The 23,449-nt window shown below is 38.3% G+C and overlaps 1 protein-coding gene across 2 annotated transcripts in view; it reads right to left on the minus strand.

The window, feature by feature from the left end:
* LOC132591035 (probable JmjC domain-containing histone demethylation protein 2C) overlaps positions 1–23,449 on the minus strand; it is a 211,493-nt gene that overhangs the window by 19,955 nt on the left and 168,089 nt on the right. For both annotated transcript variants that reach the window (XM_060263908.1, XM_060263909.1), the window contains 12 exons: positions 20,670–20,794; positions 19,542–19,685; positions 19,267–19,453; positions 17,507–19,185; positions 16,035–16,207; positions 13,493–15,669; positions 8,593–8,794; positions 5,075–5,289; positions 3,657–3,809; positions 3,295–3,384; positions 957–1,084; positions 525–738 (listed from right to left, as the gene is read on the minus strand). In XM_060263908.1, the coding sequence (XP_060119891.1) occupies positions 525–738; positions 957–1,084; positions 3,295–3,384; positions 3,657–3,809; positions 5,075–5,289; positions 8,593–8,794; positions 13,493–15,669; positions 16,035–16,207; positions 17,507–19,185; positions 19,267–19,453; positions 19,542–19,685; positions 20,670–20,794 (5,487 nt within the window). The remainder of the gene's footprint in view (positions 1–524; positions 739–956; positions 1,085–3,294; positions 3,385–3,656; positions 3,810–5,074; positions 5,290–8,592; positions 8,795–13,492; positions 15,670–16,034; positions 16,208–17,506; positions 19,186–19,266; positions 19,454–19,541; positions 19,686–20,669; positions 20,795–23,449) is intronic.

Here is a 23,449-nt window from a genome sequence, read left to right on the forward strand (position 1 = left end):
GCAGGGTATAAATGAACAGCATGTCATTTTCATGTTGGCAACGAGCATGACCTTCTAGGTGGATTTAGCTACACAGCCACATGATTTTGCCTCTTCTGTTGAAATGCCACTCTATAATGGGAAAGGACAGAAAAGCCCAGCAGCACCATCCTTTCCCACATGAAATTCTGGGCCCTTAATTTAAGGAAAGACCAGTGCAAGTCTCTGATAGCTTTCTTTTTTTAATCTTCAGTGAACTGAAGATCTTCTCCTCATTCCTGCCTTTGCTATATAAAGATGCCTGATTTTTATAGCAGGAAATGTATTTAGTGATAAAATATTGTTTGATGTATACCAAAAACCACGACATTAACAAAAGGCACCTGGCAATTCTATAGACTTAGTGATGCAAGGGTGTTTTTCCCCCTCAAATATGTGGCACAAGCTTCTCAACGTTCACTGAGACAGACATTTCCCATTATATATAGAAAAATACAATTTGCGTAAGGCAGGGTTCACATACATTGGTCATTACCTACACCTACCTTTCTTTTCTTCTCTGGCCTTTTGTTCTGCTAGATCTGCCAACCAATGCAGTGGTGATTGAGATTCAGGTGGTGTCAACTTGCTGTCTGTGCTTATGTCACTCCCTGGACTTGTATTACCATTGGTCTCAGATTTTTGAGATGCTTTCTGCTGTTGTGACTCAGGGATGCACAGAGAAATTTTATTACTGTGGTTAAGGACATTCTGTAAAACCTGCAGGGTACAACAGTTCATATTAATCAGTTTGCACACATTGAAACAATGGTTATTTTAATAGCAATTGTACTCTATGGTTCAATTATGCACCATTAAATATACTTACCTGCCACTGAAAATCAAAATGTAGATGCATACTCAAAAGTGCAACAGACTGTGCCCCATAACATAATGCAAATATTAACAGAAGTATATTAGGACACAATTGGCCTTACCTGAGACACCCCATTCATAGAAGGGAATTTGCCAACTTGTAAATTCTGTTTGCTGGCACACTGGCAATGGGATTTAATCTCATGTCTTTCTCTAAGAGTATGCATTGTTTCAAGAAGTTCCATTAAAACTAAAAAATATGAATAAAGAAAACAATGGTTCTTCCATATACAGCAAAACTACTTTGTACAGTCCTGAGGATAACAGCCTGAAGTTACATCTCCTTTCGTATACTATAGCAAATGAAGAAAGCTCTTGAGATTGATCTTTCAGTAGAGTATAATTTAGTTGACTTGACATCTACTATATGGGATTTCAGAGGAGTAGCCAATACGCCTATTGTAGTACAACAGACATCTAGGGGCTCCTTAAATACTAACATTTATTTTACCACGAGCTTTCATGGGTCAGAGCTCATGTCCTCAGATTCTATGAAATATGAGATAAAACTGTAAAATGAGCTATGTTTCAATTCAGTATGAAGGTGTGGATCCTACTGATTTCAGTTCAATTACTACATGTAATTTTTATATGCAGAATCAACTCAACCTCAGTTTTTTTTCAAAATCAAAATGAATACCATGGAAAAAAAATCTGAGGACTTTTTCAACCTGACCATTAAAAGCATTGGGAAATTTTGGAAAGCACTGGAAAAAAAAACTCCTATGAAATATCTATTTTGGAAGGAATGAAATGCTTTACAACAAAGGTTTTATTCAAAAATTGTAGTATGAAAATGTTGATGTACAAGAACAATATCAGATAATTTTTATATATATTGTAGACATATAATATATTGTCAAGAATGTTTAAATGTGAAGAATGCTGGTAACAATATAAAAGGTAAAAGGTAAAGGTACTGAGTCATTACCAACTCATGCGGTGACATCAGGATGTTTTCTTGGCAGACTTTTACGGTGTGATTTGCCATCGCCTTCCCCAGTCATCTACACTTTACCCCCAGCAAGCTGGGTACACATTTTACTGACCTCAGAAGGGTAGAAGGTAGAGTCAACCTTGAGCTAGCTACCTGAACCCAGCTTCTGCCAGGATTGAACTCAGGTCGTGAGCAGAGCTTGGGCTGCAGTACTGCAGCTTACCTCTCTGTGCCACAGGGCTCATGGCAACAATATGCACTGTATTAAAAGTTCAATGTTATCAAGTTTAACTTGATATCCAAATAAGTTGGTTCCTACACCTATTGTGATTACATGAAAGTGTTTATATTCAAATAAACTCTACTGCTTCAGACTAACTCAGCTGCCCACCTGGATCTATCAGAATTTGTTTTCTGTTTATTTTTTCCCCAAATCTGAAATGGCAAAATTTAAGATATATGTGCTAAGAGGTGTGTGTATAAAATATGCATTTATTTCAATTTCCCCCAATTTTGTTATTTTTTTTGTTCTGGAAAAAAAATAGGTCTCCCCTGCTTCCCTTGGCAATTTTTTACATCTTAAATCTCAGTTGAGCAAGAGGAGACAGTGAGAGGCCATGGGTCTTCTTCTCACAGTCAGCTTCAAAGCTGGCTGTGAAAGCAGGAAGACCCAGCCTGGGAAGGCTGCCTCTCAAGGTCATTCCCAGGATTTTTTAGGTTGTGTTTAAAAAAAAATTGAGTGCTCCCCAAATTTTTAAAAAGCCCCCCAACCTAAAAAATCCTGGCTAAGCCTTAAGCAGCCTACCCCTCCCTTTTAAAATGACTAATCAGCCCTCAACATCTTGTATCCTGGAGTGTAATCAATCTTCACCAGGCTAGATTTTGCATATTTTCCTATTTTGAATAACTTATAAAAGTCGTATTTTTTCTGTATACTGCAGAATCCCCTAGAAACAAAGCAACCCCCCACCCCTTCTGATTTTGCTGCTTAAATGATTAACATAGTACCACTTTACTATTAAATACAATGATAATTACAATGGTATTTATACCTGAGATGGTCTTTTTCAGTTTCATACTCTCCTCAGTATTTGGATTATTTTTATGGTACTATAAATAATTTTACTTCAGCCTTTACTTTAAAACTTCTGACTTTGACTATGTTTAAAATTGAGTTTATTGTTTCAGCCTTAAAATACTGATTGCAGTTAGGACTTGGTTTACTGAGGAATAAATACCTTACACATAACGACTTCCCAGTGATTTGAAGATAACATATCTAGTTCTTCATCTCAACCACATTGTTAAGGAGAAGAGACATAAATATCTTACCTTATTCTCATGTTACTTCCCAGTGTTCAATAGCAAGCTAAAAATTACTATCAACAAAGTATCTGTAATGAGTCCTACATACATTATAAAAAGTAAATAAATTCCATCTTCAAAGTCTATTGTGATCTTACCAGATCCAGGAATGATCTGGGTAGGCATTAAATGTTTATGGTCATGAGGCTGTCCTTTTACACATTTCATCCATGCATAAAGTTCTTTATCTGTAAAGATATTAACAGGTCATATTAGTTATGGTTTTGCAGGGTCCAATTGGCACTTTAAATACAGGTATATTTCTAGGGCTGTTGCTATTTGTCAAACCACATGAGACCCCATTTTCATATCAAAGAGTATAGCATGGGTACTGGAATTTGTTTTTTAGGACAAAGATGAAGTTACTTTACGTACAATCTTTGTTAGCTGAACAAAAAACAAGCTCAAATTTAAAACAAGCAAATCTAAGCTGCTGTTCTTCTTACAAGAGTACACTGACCTCTAGAACTCTTCCTTTCCTTTGCCTTGTAGCAATCTAAGCAGACCACAAATCCACATTTTTGGCAGACCCAGTGAATGTTAAACAGAGTGGCTTCACATGCATCACACATTTCACGGACTCCTCTGACTGCTCTCTTCCAAGCTATTTTGGCTGAAATACAGAGTAAACAGAAAACCAAGTACTGAAATTTAAAGGCAAACATCTGTAAAGTTGTTGCACAGAAATAAAATTTCAGCCAAACAGACCAGTCATTATTTCCTTTCAGGCAATTAGGGGGGGAAATTCGACAACTGCCATAAGTATTTTTATAAATTGTCGAGTATCTAGGCAACTCTCTGTCTCTAAAATTCTATTACTAGTCTTTGTAACCACAAAGGCTCTTATTCCTAGGACTTACCGCATATACTTTTTCCATATCAATTTATATATACATATATTTAAATGGGCTGCTATCCTTGCATCCAATGTGATGGAAAAGGAATAGGCAGGAATCTGAGATGCTTCTAAACCCAAGAGTTGTGTATTACTCAGTCCTAAAGATTTTTTTTAAAGAAAGTGTACTTTCTGGTACACTGCCCCAGAGCAATTAAAAGGTAATTTTAATGAATGAAACTATTTGGAGAAATTGTAGACTTTGAGAAACTCAGATCTATATGCAGGTATGTCCCTTGGTTCAGGATAAGCGGCATTATTTTCCATTTTTAAGAAAACTTCTACTAAACTTAACAGCCAAGGAAGACCACTCCTGTCAATATAAGGGACTTGTTACACATTTTCTAGGGGCTGCTACTAGTATGATCTATCATAGTTCTTCCCTCTCGTGTCCATTGGCAGTCACAAATATAAGACGATGCACTCAGAGTGCTCAGAACTTCAAAAGGCCAGCAAAAGAACAACATACATTGGACAACACTTCATTAATTGCGAATATGATTGCTTTGAATACTGGAGCCTTAATCAGAAGTTATGATACCTTTTTCTTAACGTCCTTTTGACACTGAATTTAGAAGGTATGCTTACTTCAATCATAAAAATTAAACAATACAGAGCTACCTTAAAATTTTCAGCTTAATATTACCAAGTAACAATTATCAGTGTTAAATAGACTTTTGCAAAAATATTCCTTCCCAAATCAAATCAACCGACTAACAAGTTTTGAAATAATTCGAACTACTGAAATTGCTCCAATATGTCTTGTGTCGCGAAGCCAAGCCGAGAGAGAGAGAGAGAGAGAGTTTATCTCAGTCTATTTTTGAATATACGTGTAGTTCTCAACAGCACAATGAAACATTTCAGCGCAATATGAGGATTCTCAAGGAAGAACTTGACACTTGAGCCATATTAAAAAGGAGCCAACTAGAAAAGCTAACATTTGAATCCAGTTATAATTTTTTTTTAAAGCTAAAAAGCCTTACCATCCTTTTTCACCCAGGACATGGCCGTTTTCTCAGATGTAACTAGTTGACAAAATTTGTCACCTATGTGTTCTAAAATATATTTACACATTTCTATGTCCACTTCATCATCATCATAATTTTCATGTGTCCATAAACTTATTGCTTCATCATCATACTGATCAGGAGAAGAAAAGCCATCAATCCTAACCACTCCATTCTTACTAAAAGAAAGCCTGCAAAAGAAATACACAAATAAGTATCACAATACTGAGCAGCTGAATTACAATCTAGGTCAAACATTGCTATTGTTAATCTAATACATTCCATGCCTCCGTCTGTCTTTTCCTCCTGAACCAGTTTCTTAGCAGAGGTACTGCTGGAAAGAGAAGCAGAATGCACTAGGACACAATATAGTTATTGATTGAAATATAAATAGAGAAAACCTTTTTGCTTATGTTATTTAATGAAACACTCAAAACTGATTCCAGACCTGTCTTGGTTGTCCCAGCTAACTTTTGATAAGAAGTGCAACTGTTGATTCTTCTGGATGTCTCAGCAGCTTTTGGTAGCATCAAAACATGGTATCCTTCAGAACGACTGGTAGTTCTATTTCATAAACTGGTTCTGCTCAACCCCATAGCATCTAACACATAGGGTTCCATCCAGATGATTCTATTTTGTCCTCTAGGCTGTTTAACTTATATATGAGACCATTGGCAGAGGTCCTCTGAAGTTTTTGGACTCCACTATATAGATTTCATATATTGATATGTGGATCTTAGGTAGTCCTTCTTTATATCTTTATACCTTCTTTATATCTTTATACCACGGGGCAGATCTTGTCCAAACAATTAGCAGTCTATTATGGCCTCCCCATTAAACATCCATTGATGCAAATCATTATTATTTCCTGAGGCTTGCAACAGATTGACTGGAATTGTATAATGAGAAATGATGTAAACAAAATTAGAGCAAATTTTATCCTTGCTTAATAATAGTTAAGTTTGCCAAGTGATTCCATTTGCGTCAATTGATATTTCTTCTGAGATTTTAATACAGCTAAATGTATGCGTGCCCTGATTGATGGAAGGCCAAGTTCCATTCTTAATAGGGCAGATGGCACTCCTTTTGGAAGTGCCAAAATATACCTTAAAAAGGAATTTTGTATTACTGCCAAACTAGATAGTGTTTGTTCTTTCCACCCCCAATGTTCAGCACCATATAATATACGTAAAATCACTTTGCTAACAAACAGTTTGAGGGCCGGATCTATAAGAAAACCTCGATAGTAAAAGCTCATAACAACTCCAATGAGTTTATTTGCTGAAGCTTTTAAGGAGGCTAAGTGAGTGTTCCTACTCAGGGTTCCCTGAATATTACATAAGAAACTAAAACCATGTCATCTGCATATATCCGTATATGCAAAACTTCTGTGAAGGACCTCTTCCATTATGTTATGGTGTGCCCACTGTATTCAGATCCTAGACACAAGCTTCTGACTGAAATAACACATCAATTGTATATGGCATCTGATACAGATAAATTAATATTTCTGTTGTCAGATATTGACTCCACAGTCTCTTATAAGGTAGCACTTTTTGTTCTGGCTGCCAGCAAAATTATGGCAAAGACAGTACCGTGGTAGACAGCAAAATGATGTTGTTAACTGGACAATTAGAGCTTGACTGAAATTATGGGAACACTGAATGTAATTAAGATTGTAAATAATCTAATTTTGAATGTGTCATTTTTAGAGTCTTTGTTTTTAACTTGTAAACTGCTGTAAATGTAATGGCCCATGGCTTTACATAATAAATTTTACTACCGTGCACATTCCCCTCTTAAGGAGTAGGAACACAGTTTGAGGATGCTTTTTGAATCGAGGCTACGGAGATGGAGACTCAGATCTTCCCTGTAGCATATGGTACTTTTAACCAGTAGCTGCTTCAGAGTGTCCTTTCACTGAAAGGTGTAATTTGGCCAACATTATCTATGCTACTGTTATCTGCTGTCTACTTCAATGTGTTCTACATGGTGCTTCTTTTTGACAGAAGCTTCAAAATGAGATGGTGAACCAGTTGCCAGGTAGAGATTGCTGAAACCATATCATATTAGCTTTAAAAGCTCCATACCAGTTGCTAGTTTACTTTGGGGCAAAGTTCAAAGTACTAGTTTCCCTCGTCTTCCTGGGCTAGGACAAGGGTACCTAAAGGAGCACCTTATCATCCCATATGAGCCCACCATATAAGATCTTCAACAGAAGCCCTGATCTATTTGTTCCCAGTTTCACAGGCCAGGTAAATAAGCACTTTTCTGTAGTGGTGCTCAAGCTCTGAACTCCTTCCTATAGAAGTTTGCCTGGTACTGAATGTAAAAGCTTTTAGATTCCAGGAGAAGATATTTTTATTCTCCTGCGTCTTTTAGATCTTCTTTCTCTGTGAAACTGTATTAGCTATTCTGTTATACTACTCTTTTATCCATAGGTATACTAATAGGTTTTTCTTGGCTTCATATTGGCTGTTTTAGGATTTTAAAAGTTTTTTACACTTATATTTATTGCTATTTTAAATCGTTTCACTGCATTCATCTATGTTCTGCTGTTTTTATCAATTTGTCTTCTGTGTTGCTTTAAGAATGATCACTGTAAGCCACCACACAGATATCCATATGGAGAGGGAAGTATGAATGTTTAAAATAAATATTAGAAGTTTCATGTCCATTCCTGATGTTCCTAGCACAATGATTTCACAGCCCTGTTCTATTAATCTGCACTGTAGTTGGAACCATAATTCTTTTAAATTGCTATGCCAATCCTCCTGGAGCTTACAGTAGGCCCTGTACTAAGAGCCCTTTAGAGGAGGATTGGCTACATCAGGGGGGCATGGCCTAATATGCAGAGGAGCTCCTGCTACAAAGAGAGCCCTGGTCCTACCTTTTCCCCTTTCTTTCCATCCTTCACAAGACTAGCTTCTGACTACAATTATCTCAGGCTGTTGCTTCCCTCCTCTCACCCCTTTAGCTGTATTCAGCTATAGCATATCCTTGTTGCCATGACACCCAGGGAGTACTTTTGTGACATCAGAAAGAGCAGATATCTCATATCCCCTATTCCAGGCCTGTATGTTTTCACTTAGGAGCATTGTTTAAGCATGTATATTTCTTCAGGGAACTGGTGAAACAGCAGTCTTTGTTGTAAAGGCCTAGTTTATTCCACCCACCCCCTTTAAAAGGAGGGGAAGTTACATTTACTTCCCTAAACAATTCCTGTAGGGACAGGTGAGGCAGTTTTTTGAACCTCTTACATAGACTTCCCACAAAGACAAAAATCTTTATAGGCATCTGAGAAAATTCCACAAAAGAGCATGACAGCTCCCTCATGCAAATCAACCCTTCCCACAAAAGCAACCCTCCTAGACTTCCAAAGTCGTGCACATAGCTATACTTCTAACACTACCTGAAACACTATAAAACATAACACAGTTGCTAAAGAGAGAAGAAATCAGATTTGGTATGTAAAGATTTTTTTTTTCACTTACCGACGAAAGTAGTAAAATCTACAAAACACTGGTGAGTGGGCAGATTCTTCACCTTTCTTACTTCTCACCAGTCTACATTCTCTGCATTTTTGCAAATTGGGCCCTATTTCATAGCAAGAGTCATCCTGCAAAAAGGATTCTCCAGTTTGCTTCAGCTTCTTTACTTTACGCCAGTCTTTTAATACTGAACGAGGTATGCCAGCTGCAAAAATGAAAACTTTTAGCATGATTGACAAGCATGTTATTAATATTCCATGTTTAGAGCTTGGGGCGGGGGGGAGACACAAAAGTGTAGCCAGAATCAACAGCTTAATTGTAACTTAACTATTCAAACAAAATGATGATTGAAAATTTTGGGGAGAGCTACCCAGTTTAAGATTTTCGATCTGTTTTTTTACTGCAATCAATTTGCCCCATGATTTACAATACAAAGGATAATGATTCGTCATATTCCTCCCCCCCCCCACCGTTGATGGAGCTTTAAAAAAAAAATCTGAATATTCTATATACAATCCCAAAACTCTGTGAATATATACTATTATAAGGTTAATCTACCCAATGATGCATTTGCTTCCTACATATAGAAGTTCTACACAAAAATAAAACCTACTTTCTTGTAGAAAAGACATGAATGTATTTTCAAAATAACAGTTAAATCTTTGACCTTCTGAATAAATTTACATATATTTAACATATTTATGGATCTCAGAACAGCAACATTTTCAATGGTTTGCATACACGTATGTGCGATTAAAAAGAGTCCCCTAAAAGAGTAACTAAAAACCCAGCCCCTTCATTACAGCTAGCCAGCAAGTGCATTTTGTGGAATCTTGATACTCTGTTTACACTTTAAAGTTGCAGAAGAAATCTTAAGAGCATGACAATCTTTAGCTTATCAATTAGCATGCACTATAGTGACAATTCTGACATTGAATTTTCTCTGTGATAATCTTTCAAAACACCCATGGCCAAGATTTGGTTGAAGAAAGTTCTGAATGAATAAATAGCCCACTGATTTTTGCAGTCACAGTTGTTGGGATCATAGTCATTTCTGCAATGCACATAACTTATAATACTGGGGAATGCTTTGGTTTCCTCCATACAATCAAGCACCTGGATAAATTATCTATGGACAAAATAAAGCCAAAAATCATCAGCCACAGACATAAAGGATAAACATATTCTTGTTCAGCTCTCAACTTGTAAAAGCACCTATCAATCTGAAAAATCTGTCTAGAATTTAGACAGAAATAGTCTGGACCATGTATTACATGCACAAACTTGCATTCTTGTAGAATCTGAAACAGTGATAAACAACTGGACCAAAGTTGAACCTGAGAGCCTGCAAAATATGCTCACCCCTATTTTTTGGTCTTTCTTACACAAAAATTTTACCCCCCCCCCCAATATGTGCCATCTTACCACCACATGTTATTGCAGAGCTTTTTTCTTCGCAAGACTGAACATTATATATCTATAATGGTTTTGCGAGGGAGATTTTTTAATAGACCCTACCCCAGGGATGTCAAACATGCAGTTTGGGGGCCAAATCAGGCCCCTGGAGGGCTACTGTCAGGCCCCTGAGCAACTGGCTGTCATCTGCTTCCTTCTCCTTCTTTCTTGCTTCTTTTTGCATAACAGCTTGCTTTGCAAGGCTTGCTCAATTGCACATGAGTTACAGAGCAAAACCTCTATTTTCTCCTTTGGCTGAGGCTCCTCCCTTGGGATGGAAGGGGAAGATGGAGAACTTGCTTTGCCAGGCTCTCTCAATTGCACAGTAGAGCTACTGAGCCAAGCCTCTCTTCCTTCTATTGTGTGAGGCTCCTCCTGGTCCCCTGGGGAAGGAAGGAAAGAACCAGAGCTTCCTTTGCCCAGTTCCCTGGATTCCATGGGAGAAATGCAAAGAAAGCATCTTTAAGACCAACAGGTGCTTTTTCATTTATGTCAGCTCCAGCCCTCATAACAAATTAGTTTGACACCCCTGCCCTACACTGATAGAATCTGCCCTTGTGGCCTTAACAGGATTGATAACAGCCTTTCACATTCTGCTAGAATGCAGTTTTTTTGAGATTAGGAGGGATTACTATATTAAACTTTTATTCAACCAACTGTCCCCCCATACTCTAAAAACCCTGGCTCTTTTGCTCAGTGAAAAGAATCCTAAGATCACTCTAGCAACTGCAAAACTTGTCTCAGTTCTTTTACCCCTTGCATCAAAAATATAAGAATGGTTACGTCCATGTAAGTCCAATATGGTGGAATCCACCACTCATGTATTGTAAACTCTACCAGGAAGAATGGTCCCATCTTATAATACCACTTTTGTCTAAATTTAATCCTCTGCAACCTTATCTAAAATTTAGGCCAGAAACTTTGTGTAACTTTCTCCTAGAAGACTCTCAAAGTTTCGTATCTTGTGTTGTAACCAGATTCTGTTGCTTAGTGAACAGAAAACATAAATCCCTTGTAATGGAAGATATACTGTAACTTGTTTTCACTTATACTGAGTTTTATCCTTTTTATACCTCAGATTTTTTTTGTATTCTCATTAATTTACTGGCTATTGTTGTGAACTGTTACTGCTGCTGGCTTCTGCCATAATAAACATTTGGAACTTGGAAAAATATAACAAATAAGTGTCAAGATTTGTGAATCAATGAGCTTCTAAGGATACAAAAGGAAAGGAATTCAACCAAAAGGAAAACACTAGGGATGGGCACGAACCAAGCCACAAATAACGATTTATGCAAAAAATGGTCCATTTGTGGTTCATTCTGAACTGGTTCATCTGATCCTGCTGCCCCTAAACACGAACCGGCCTTTTTTCTTGGTATGTTGTTTGGTTTGTGTTTGCTTCATTTTTCCAGACAGCCTGGCTCAGGCACGGTTCCCCAACCCCTGCTCTGGTCTCCCTACCCCTGAACTTCTGTTCCGTTTGCAGTGAAACTGACTAGACACCACAGCTCCGCTCTCCCCAGCTTCCTGTGGCTTCTAGTCAGAAGCACAGGAGGTGGGAGAGTGAAGCTGTAGCCTCTAGTCAGTTTCCAAGCTTCCTGGGAGTGAAACCAATCAGAGACTATAAAGCAGCTTCCCTTTCTTTCCCCAGCTTGACATACTCTCCGAAAGGAGGCACCTGCTCCTTTCAGAGAGCTGTAGCTTGGCCCCCTGATATCCAATTTGCACCAAACTTGGAGCTGGTAGAGGAGAGTCTGCTGAAGAGTTTGCCACAAGTTTAGCATCTCTAGCCTACTTGGGGGCTGTTCTATGCCTTCCTGAACCAAATGAATCAATGAACCACAAATTGGGAAATTGAAAAAAACATGAATTGAACCACTGATTCAGGCAACCCAACAAACCATGAACCAGACTACTATTTTGTGTTCCATACCCATCCCTAGTAGATACACAATCAATACTATTTACAGTGGAATTGCCACAAGGGAAAAATAGGAGCATTTATATGGAAGGCAAAAAGAGGTAAAGTAGCAAATGGTAATAATGATGATAAAGGAAGGGTAACATTTACAAGACTAGGCACAGAATGACAGGAAAATGGGTTCTGGAATACTGCAACAAGAATGGATCGTCATAAAGACTGAATGCTTTAATTAGGACAATTCACAGCTTGAGACATTATATGTATATACAGATGATGTACAAAAAATGTCCAGCTGCAGAACTTAATCGACATGGAATACTAAGCCAAATCAAGGAGTATTTATTGTAGCAGTTGTACCACTTCATCAAATCATTTTGGTGACTCACAAAAGCTCATATCCTTTCACAAATTGTGTTAGTCTTTAACGTGCTATTGGACCCTTGCTCTTTTCTACTGCTACAGTTCCATTCTCTGTATTTACTGGTAGCGCCAAGATCACATTCTCCCAACTTAAGTCTCAGTTGTTTGTTGTGGTTTTTTTTGTTGTCAAGTCACAGGTGACTTATGCTGACCCATGGGGTTTTCAAGGCAAGAGACATTCAGAAGTGGTTTGTCATTGCCTGTCTCCACATCACAACCCTGGTAATCCTTGGAGGTCTCCATCCAAATACTAGCTAAGACTGAGTTTGCTTAGCTTTGGAGATCTGAGATCATGCTAGCCTGGGCTATCCAAGTCAAGGTTAATGAACAAATGCTTAGAATATGCTTAAAATAATATCCTATGAAGTTCAGCTTTTAAACTGCCCATCCTTACACTCCAACATTTACAGTTTTTGAAACTACTGCTTATAAACATTATTTTTCATATAACTAAAGAACACATCATCAGAACTATGGCTTCAATGCACCACAGCATTTCTGCAGACAGTAGGACTTCTGCTTACAGAGCAGTTTTCCTCCTTCTTACCACTGCAATCTACAATGCCTCATGAAATGCTACTCCTTGGAGCAGCATTTTGGGCCGTAGCAGGAAGTGAGAAAGTCAAGCTGAACAGGCAGAAATTATTCTGTCCTTGAAAACAATCTCGTGGATCCAAGTGCATATGAACTGCCCCCAGAGAATGCACCATAAAAGAATGAAATGAATTAACCAGCACACAATTCAGCAGTCATTAGACTGCTGGCTGGCTCTTTCTCTCTCTCCCCTTTTTTTCCAAAGACAACTTGTTAGGTCATAAAGCTGAACCACAGGCCTATAACAGTATGAAGGAAGGCATTGTGAAATCTCAAACATCTGACTCAGTGTGCTTTGTTGCTATGCACCGCTCCTTGTTCACCCCCTACGATCAGCAGAAGTGTGCAATATATGTGCATAATTGCATAATCTGTACAGGCTGTAGGGTTCAGTTTTCTTTAGTGCACAATATTAAGTGGTTTTATAAAAATGCAGAATACACAGACACTCGATCACAATAAATAATTTCCTTATCAGTTCCAATTTGTATATAGTGATATACTTACTGTTACTACTGCTACTCTGTAACTTCAGTTTGCTTTTCTCTTTGGCACTCCTGCTAAGAACACCGTTTGGTTTTATTTCTTCCTCTGCATCACCCTTTTTCTTCTGCAAATCATTTTGTTTCTTTTTGTAAGTTGGCTTAGGCTGCCGCTTAGTCCTTTGCTCTGACTTACTCTCACTTTCATCAGAATCACCACTGTCAGAGCCAGACTCATAAGTCCTTTTTGTTTTTCGCCTTGTGTGTTTCTCTTCTTTCACAAGCTTTTCCCCTAGCATTTTACTATCTACACTATTTTGCAAATCATTTGACGTAGAAGCTATTAAGTTAACAGTACATGGCTTAATAATTTCCGATACACTGTTCCCTGAATTCTCTTTTTTATTAGTGTTTTTATCTTCTTCTGAATGTCTTGTGAGCCAAGCTTTTTTCAGTTTCGTGTGGTAGTTTGCTTGACTCATCTGGGAAACTTGCCCATTGCCTACAGCATTTGCTTTGTTTATTGTAGTAGAAATGACAGCACTGTCTAGGGAAACAGAGGCTGGATATGACTGATTTTTCACAGCACTGGATTCTGCATCACTGACACTGCTACTTTTAAACTGAGCTGCAGCCAAGGCTGCCTTGTGCTTTTTCAAGTGAATAAAATCAGATGGCCCAGGGAATCCAGAGCCGGCCTGAAGAGCACTTTCCGTTTTGCTGGAGGTTGGTACAACTGAAGCTGCAGTACTTACAGCGCATTCTTGTACTTGCGTCACTTCCTGTGTTATGGCTCTAGAGGCACTGCTTTCAATTGATGTGCAAGACAATGCTGTGTTTGATGAGCAGTAAGTCACTTCTGAACTACCTATGCTGGGAATTCCTGTAGTTGCCACAGAAGTAGTTACAACTGGTTTGGTACTGCACAGTATAACTGTAGTAGGCATGACAGAGCAGGGAATGTTGCCTTGGGAAGCAGTTGAAAAATTCTTTTCATACTGGGTATGAATTGTGTCTGAGTTTGTGTTTGGCTGAACAATTCTTCCCATTTCTCTGGCTTCTGCTGGTTTCAGGCAGTCTGTTTGGCTTGTCCCTGTCAATGATCTTTCACTAATTCGTTCTTTGGGAGCTGACTGCACTACAGACACGGTATCATACTTAGTACTTGAAGGTGGACGTACAATGACAGAAGCTGTGGCAGAAGGTGATTTCCTACTTGTTCTTTCAACATGCCATTCCATTTTATCGTGATTTGGATTATCACTACATTTCCACATATCAGAAATTTTTTGTTCCAAAGCACTCTTGTATATGCTTTGTGCTTCTTTTGGCTCAGGTACTAAAGTTGGTGGCTTCTGCAGTTCATGGATTTTGCTACCAGCATTAACTGGCTGCACAGGAGTTAGGGTTGGTGGAGAAAGACTATTATAGCCTTCCTTTCTCTCCAGGCTATGATGGACTGGAGGGTGAAACACAGGTGCTCTGTGTAAAGCAGGCATAGTCCGGAGCGCACTTGAGGATGAAACTGACAATTGTGTAGGACTTCTAGAGTCGTTCCGGAAAGAATTTACTGAATGAGATGTCACTTGCTGTGAAAGTTGATCTGTTATCTTGCTTACTGAGCTTTCAGCTTCAGGTTGGTGTTTAATCAAAGGCGGTGGTTTTGAAAGAGATGAAGTAAAAGAAGCAAGTGACTGAGCAGAAGCTGTTGTTGAAGGACAATTACCTGGTTTATCGACACTCACACCTGAAACTTCTTTGGATGAATAAGTTCTTGGTGGTTCATTCACTACACTGTTTGACAAGGTGGTAAAATAATTACTTTGTGGCAAGCTCTGTGGTACTGAATGCTTCATTTTATAGAGTTCTGAATCTTTCTCATGCTTTATTCCATGGCTTTTGGGGCTAGAAGATGATAATGGCATTATTCTGGAATAAGTCTCCCTTTCCCCCTCAAGTGTCTTGACTTTAGCTGTAAAAGGAGCAACCTCGATGCTTTCTTGAAGTATCCGCCTATGTTCTTCTTTATACTTGCTTAGCCTCTCTCCTGTTTCTTGAAGTGACCTTTGCAGTGGGTCTACAAAGTGTCTTTGCAAATGGCCCTCTTTGACATTTTGCGTTCTGCTGTGTTCTAGATCAGACTTTGCTGGAGTAGGTGCAACTGAACGTAAAGGTTCAAAAATGCCTTTCCTTTCCATTTCTCTGTACAAAAATACAGAACATTCAATTAATTGTGTTTCAAATCAATTATATGCTATATAAAAATTAAACAATCTTTTTTTTCAAATGTTAGTCCCCAACAAACAATGTTAGTATCTGTCTTCTTAGTGTACATTTCAGATTACTGTTGGTCACATCTTATGATTTCAATGTTTTATAAATGTTCTATATTGCCTAGATTAGGTGATCCATAAATATACTATAATAAATAAATAAATTTTGCATGTAATATGTGAAGCATAACTACAAGTGACTTGGAGCAAAACACTCGATAGTCAACTGCAAGTCCTCATACTTTCAGCATCCCCTCATTTCTGTGTTTATAGATTTAAACAATGCACACTTACTCTTTATGATGATCCACTATACTTTTTGACAATGGAGGACTAGAGTGTGTCGTCAATTTGAGTGGTCGGTGAGGTTCTGCACTGGATGGTCTTACGGGTATATGACTCAGTAACCCAAGACTGTCAGCTGAGGTCACAGGGGTTGGTTGGTGTAACCAAGGACTAGGAGTATTCTGTTAATGGCAACAAAATCAGACTTCACAGTTATCACTGGAATCTGAGCACAGTTATCACTCTCTTTACTAAAAGCCTTAAGATACCAAATAAAAAGTGCTTCTCTCCCCCTCACCCCCCAATGACTGTTAGTGAAAAAAAATTGCTTCTGGAAACTTGTACTAAGGATTTTAAAAACCATTTTAATGTTGCAGTAGGCAGCTTATTTAAGAACCAGGTAATAGTTTTAAATAAAACATAGGCAGCATACAGAGGGACAGAGAGAAAAGTGAGCAAGTCTGACTAAAAAATAAACTAACTTTTTAGTCTGTCTACCACTTCATTTTTGGTAGCTAATTCCCATAAAAACAAAACTAATCTTTCATGACATCCAGCAGACATCCAGCATGAAAACTAACTGAGGCAATATTCAAAATATATTGGCTAAGTAGTGAATCAGACCTGGTGTAGGTGTAATGCTAGCAGATCTCACCATAGATCATACCCTGCTTAGATATTAACTATGGTGAAGCATTATGTCTTCGCTGGTGTTAACCAGGGTTTACGACATCTAATCTTAATTGAAAAGCTAACCATGGCACAGATATAATGCTGAACCGCAATTAATGGTAACCAGGCGTGGGAGGATTCACAAAGGTGAACAGAGTAAAGATCAGGCAAGCCTCTGGATATGTTCCCAAACTTCTCAACACAATTAGGAGACAGGTTCATGTTCTGTCCACATAGGGCCTCATTTTGTATGTATCAGGACACAACCATACTATATATAACATCACTCTACTGTTTAGATATATGAATAATAGCTGTCTCTCTACCGTTTAGATATATCAGTAATTGCTGGGGAAAACACTGTAGATTAAAATGAATTTGAGTTTTTCAAGTCAGGGTTTTGTTTTGTTTTGTTTTAAAACCCAGCATTTTATAATCTCCTGCTAACAACTAAGATAATTTTTTGTGTTTATAAATAACTCAAGTCCAAAATTCATAGTTTTTAAAAAGGAAGTTGAACTAATCAAGTGGCTCTTGACCTATAAGATGAATATGAAATAAATTTCAAAAGGTGTTGTATTCTTTATATCCAACAGTCACATCCTGTTAACACACACAGTTAATACTAAGCTATGATGTGTTATTAATCTCCAATAGCAAAGCATGGTGACATAACAGCAATTATTAATATTTGCCTAGCTGGGTAACTATCATGCAACTTTATTAAAGCCATATAAAAGCACTATGAACACAAAAAAACACACATGACATACCAATTTATAATAATTTGACAACTGAATTTGACTTACTCTTCTCAAAGGTGTCTCAGTATTTACAGAAGTTTCAGGATGCACCCATTTAGATGAAGGTATTCCAAGTCCTGAGTAAGCATGTGTTCCATTTGGATACTGCCAAATAATTGGATAAAGTCCTAGGTGATTATATGAAGCAGAAGGGTGAGCTTGCCCAAGAAGATGTGATGACTGGTGCTGTAGCATCTGTTGCTGTTGCTGGTGTGCTAATGCCAAATGGCTTAAGCTGCTAGCATGAGCAGTCTCTAGTCGTGGGTGGCCTCCCAACAAAGAGGCTGTAGGCACTCCAGGTAACACTGCGGGAAGTAGATGTGGGTGATGAACAGAATGGTGAGATGCACCACTAAGAGGATGAGTACTAATAGATGATAAAGGAGTTTGGTTTGAGGATCCAGCTAATAAATGGGATGCGCCAGTTAATGTGGGATGATGTGAGTTTGGATTTAGACAAGTTCTATGGGAAGTGGAATGAGGAGGATAATTATGCTGATGCAAATATGGCGATATGTGGTTAGTTCCCGTTTCTTGTCCAATAAGAGCGGGATCTCTGTAAACTGTGAAATGTTCATTCTTGTCAATAATAAGAGGACTTTTAGTAGCGTCTAATGAACTAACTCTAGCTGGAACTGGGTGAAAACTAGACCTAGGCAAATCATGCTCAGTTTTAATTGCTGACCTTGTTACTCCAGTAACATGGTTGTTCTGGTAATTAAGTTTAGACTTCACAGTATCTGAAGACTGGGTGTGTTTATATTTAACATCAGGTAAGGAACTTGACTTGATTTTAGGGTTGTCACCCAAATGACCAGGTTTTGACTTCAAAGCATCTGGGACTGGACTTTGCTTGCATACTCTGCTCTCTTCTGCTATAGAAATTACAGTTAAAGATGATGCAGAGCCATACTGAACTTTTTCTTTTTCAGAATGTAAATGTTCGCCTGCTGATGTACTTTTCATAACTTTCAGTTGCAGCAAATCCATCTTGCTGACATTATTAACCCAATTCTCATCAACTTCTGATTTCCTTACTTCTGGAAAGTTTGCATTTGTAAACAGATGTTTTGTATCTTTGCCATGGGGTTCCATTTTCAGACAGCCCTGTAATCCAAATGTACTTGAAATGTTTTCCTGGTTGTCACTGATGGAGTTATTTTCAATATTCATATCAATACAACTTTTTGGTGTAGGAGAGCTGGATATAAATTGTTCATTTGATAACAGCTCCCTGGGGTTTTGCTTGCCTATACCATCCTCTTGAATGCGTATGTCACTGGCATTCCTATCATAAATTGTCAGCTGTTCAGCTTGATGGAATGAAATCTCTTGCAGCTCCAAATCAGCCGACTCGGGTCTTTGTATTTCTTGATGTTTTTTATCATGCATTTCATGCCAGGGAGACTGATCATCTATTAGTGTCTGCTCCTCTACAACACTGCTGCTCTGAGATTTTCCTTCTTCCCCATTTACCTTTGAAGTGCTCTTGCTTTTCAATTCATTCTCTGAATTTTGCTCAGATGAAGAATCTGTCGATCTTTTGTTTGAGTTTTCTGAGTCACTGCTCTCTGAGTAATCTGAGGTGTTGTCTGTCCTCTGTCTCTTCATACTCAATTTTTTTTCTTCATCTTCAGGTTTTCTTCTTTTAGAAAGAAAGAGTTTGTTTTTATTTTTAGGATTTTCTGGAAAGGGAAAAAATATTTTTAGTTCAGTACAGTATTACATTAAAAATACTTGTTTGACCTTTGGAACAATCTCTTTACCTCCTTGACCTATATAGTCATATTTTTCTTCTTTAATCTTCTCTTCATCGGGCACACTGCTGTCAGAACCTTTTCTTTTATTTGGACGAGTATTCCGTTGCTGCTGGTGTGAATTTTGTTTTGGTGCTGCGCTCTGAGAATTCATTGCTGGCCGGGGACTATTTGCTTGAGCCCGGGTATAGTGACCCTAAGTGAAAACAGGAATTTATTTCTCTCTATCCAAATGAATGCAGATAAACAGAACTAAAAAGAATATAATTTTAAAATATATCTACATGAGCTGTGTTGCTGTTCTGGTTGGAACGAGACCTGCGCCGCGATGTAATACCAATATTTTCACCTTTCAGCAAAGAGTGAACAACATCATCTAGAAAGGTCATCTGAACCATAGAAGGATCAACATTTTGTGGTTCTAGCACCTGGTTTATTAGGAAAACAGAAAATATATTATCAGTTTTGGTTCTACTAAGGAAAAAATATATTATCAGTTTTGGGTCTACATTTTCCATATGGATGCCAATTGTAAATAAAAATTGATGGTTTAGCATGAAAGATTACATATGGACAGTTGCAACAGAATTGCTACATGAGTTTTTGAAGGAATACATAAAATGTATCCCTTCCTTTTACAGCAAGCATATTCAATACTTACCAGAACATCACTAGCAGTCATTTTGTAATCTCCAAAAGAAAATCACATTGAAAACCCTTACACATTATATATTAAAGCACAGAATTTATTGCACCCCCAACAATAGATTCGAGGAAGGGGTATGTGGCATCTAAAGAAAACAGATTTTTTAAAATTAATACAGAGTAAGTAAACTGAAAGTTTTCTGGGATTCCTCCTGTTATACCATGAGAATACTTAGGTCTGCTGATCTAAGTATTAAAGTTCCTTTTGTTCAGAGTAAGAATTTACAGCCACTTAAAATAATCATTGGGTGGTGCACCACAGTAATTAATGACAAATTTAAAAGAACAGCCAAAACACTAATCTTTAGATATATATTTTAAAAGGTAGTCCCATGTGCAAGGACCAGTCGTTTCCAACTCTGTGGTGATGTTGTATCCCAATGTTTTTACAGTAGACTTTTTTAATGGGGTGGTTTGCCATTACCTTCCCCAGATAGAATTCCTTTAATTTCTTGCACTTGCTTTACTGGTTGGATAATGACCAAATAAGAGGATTTAAGTTCTCCAAACAGGGAACTAGCACAAGAGCATATTCCCCGTCACCAATTTAGCCCCGAGGACGCCAGACTATTAAACTTACTCTTGGATTAATACTTTAAAAAAAAATGTAAATATGTGTGTTTTGATTTTAAGATACAAAGGAATGATAATGACAACCCTAAAATGCAATTACCTATCATTATTTTCAATAATAGAAAAATGATTACCTGATCATTCATAACTATCATAGTACGAGTGAAGAGATCATGGTGAGTAATTATACCAGTGAACCACTGGGTGGCAGAATCCTGTCTGTATACTCTCACTCTATAGCCGTTTAAGGAATATGGACCTTAAAAGAAAATAATTTTTAAAAAGATTTTGAGACAGACCTAAAAAAAAAGTCATTCTCAGATCTGGTTTTAGAAGCACACTGAACACAAGTTGCATGCATAAATAACAAAAACTAAACATCCCACATGGTTATAGATCTACCAGACATTTTGCTTTGTGTTCACAAAGGAATGTTAAATAATGCAAATATAATATTTGATAGCCTCTAAATTACTTAAAAGCCTGGGGGCATTCAGGAGATACTTTTTAATTGAGCAACCTGTAATAGCAAAGAGTGGTGAAAATTTTCAAAATGTTAACTATAAAATGGTCAGTCAATATCGCCCTGTGATCTGCCCTGATCCCACTCACAGGGAGGGTGGAATATAAATTTGAACAATAAATAAAACCTTAATTGGCAAAAAACCTATAAAATGCTAAACCAAAAAACTAAAAACATCATTCCTACTATAGAAAAGAAGTCATATAGCAGCTGTTTGCATGGTCAGATTCTTTTACTGTGGAAACACTTTTTTTTTTCAAATGCTGGTCCCACTTCGGTCAAGACATTCCCCAAAATGACCACAAATTTGAATCCTAGGGAGTAGTTTAAGCAAGGCAGCTCTAAAGTCTATTTTTTTCCTTCTTGCAGCAGCTATGAAACTAAACGTATGACATATATGTTACAAATTGCCTATTAACCACAAATTAAGCAACTTCTAGCTTACATCCTACAACAGGAGAGAAATGGCATTAATTTAGCGTAGAAACAAATACATGCAATTAAAACCATAATTTAATCATAAATTGCGGCTATGTTGTACTACCATCATCTTTGACTTCTGTGGAAACCATATGGATTATTTGTCTGCATAAACTCTTTACCAAATTATTCTTTACATTTTCAATTTCAGTGCTTCACCTTTTAGGATTGCTACATCTTTTGCAGGTGCTCCTCAGACAAACTGGGAGCTGAAGTAAGGTTAAAACCCAAAATTGTGCTTTGGACAATATAGGAATGTCTGGCTCAGACTCACTGTCAAATCAATAAAAGTTACTTTCTCTCATGTCAGGATTCTCTGTTCTTTAGTAATTTTAGTTTTATCTACTCCTCTTTTCATCTTGTCATTCAACTTGACTAAATAAATTTATCTCTCTTCTAATATAACTGGGAGAACAAGGATGATATGCGGAGGTGACTCCTATTTCCTCAATCTCCCTTCTCAAGTTTTTCCTGTTTGTCCCCCTTTCCTTCTCACCTATCTACCTCTCTACTTTGCCTGCTTCTCCCCCTGGAAGCCAGCGCCTTCTCCCTCCCTCCCCTTCCTTCCCCCCATCTCAGCTTGTCTTTTTTTTTTTTTTGCTTCTCCCCACTCTAGCTTTACCTACCGTTCCTCCTTACTTTTACCTTTTTTTAGCCCCCCCTAACAACAGGAGAATGACCATGCTCCTCTGATATTTAGGTTTTTATGAGAGGGAGAGGGAGGGAGGGAGGGAGAGGGGGGGAACTAGGCGCAACACGGGGGAGGAGGGGAGGCAAACGCCTAGTCCATGCCAAACTTAGCCCAGTTCAAGGTTTACTGCAGATCAGAAATCATGTGCTTAGGATAGACCTATCTGAGCTTTTCATCAAGGCCTGGACATGCTTGAAAAAGAAAACCCACCCATTACTTTTGCATAAAAAAAGCTCTGTGGGGGTGGACTTCTGCAGCCCTGGAAATGCCAATACATGCCTTCCCAATCCAACAGTTCCTCCATCCACCACCGCCAGAACCCGCAGGCAGGCCACCCTAGAAGAAATCATGCACATGGGGGCCTCTGGAGGCGCATAAGGGGCAGGGTTCATGAGGTGGACACTCAGCATATCGGGTGGATGATGGCCACAGATGGCCAGCCATTCTCCATTGCTTTGAAAAGCTGATACTGTCATAAACTCACTCTGGCCCTGTATGTGCTTACATATGTGTTTCATGTTCATGTCACGTAAACTATAGTCCTTTTCACTGTGCCACCATCCCAAGTTAAGAAGCCAGCCTTCCACATTGCTGATAACTTGGAAAACACTGGAAAGGCTGTCTCTGGGCAAATACAAGGGGCAGAGTTTCCCAATTACCTTAGCCCCGCTTGTGTGTACTTGCGCACTTATGCGTGCAAGCATTAGCGAGTGATCTAAGGCCAAATGAGGAGGAACTGACTCACAGTCTGCTTTCTTAAACAGGAAAAGACTTTATTGCTACAGATTAAGCTACAGCACAGACAAGAAAAATAGCTATCACACCTACTGGTTACAGATCTAATGAAAAGAATACAAAACATAACACTAAGTTAAGCTTAAACAATACAGAACAGTTATCTCTAACATCCCTGCCTGGATGTCTGTGGAACAAATGCACATCCAGACCTGCTTCTGCTCCCTGCAGGGGAATCCAACTCCCAGCATTTGGACCAAGACCAATGGATATTACTGGTCTTTTCAACCCTTTCTACCTTCATAGGCAGGAAGCCTCTTCCAATCCAGTTTTAGAAAACTTGCCCCACATGGAAGACAACGACATTGGATTTATATTCCGCCCTCCACTCAGAGTCTCAGAGCGGCTCACAATCTCCTATATCTTCTTCCCTCACAACAGACACCCTGTGAGGTGGGTGGGGCTGAGAGGGCTCTCACATCAGC

Source organism: Heteronotia binoei, unplaced genomic scaffold (assembly GCF_032191835.1).
Source record: "Heteronotia binoei isolate CCM8104 ecotype False Entrance Well unplaced genomic scaffold, APGP_CSIRO_Hbin_v1 ptg001331l, whole genome shotgun sequence".
In the NCBI taxonomy this organism is placed as follows: Eukaryota; Metazoa; Chordata; class Lepidosauria; order Squamata; family Gekkonidae; genus Heteronotia; species Heteronotia binoei.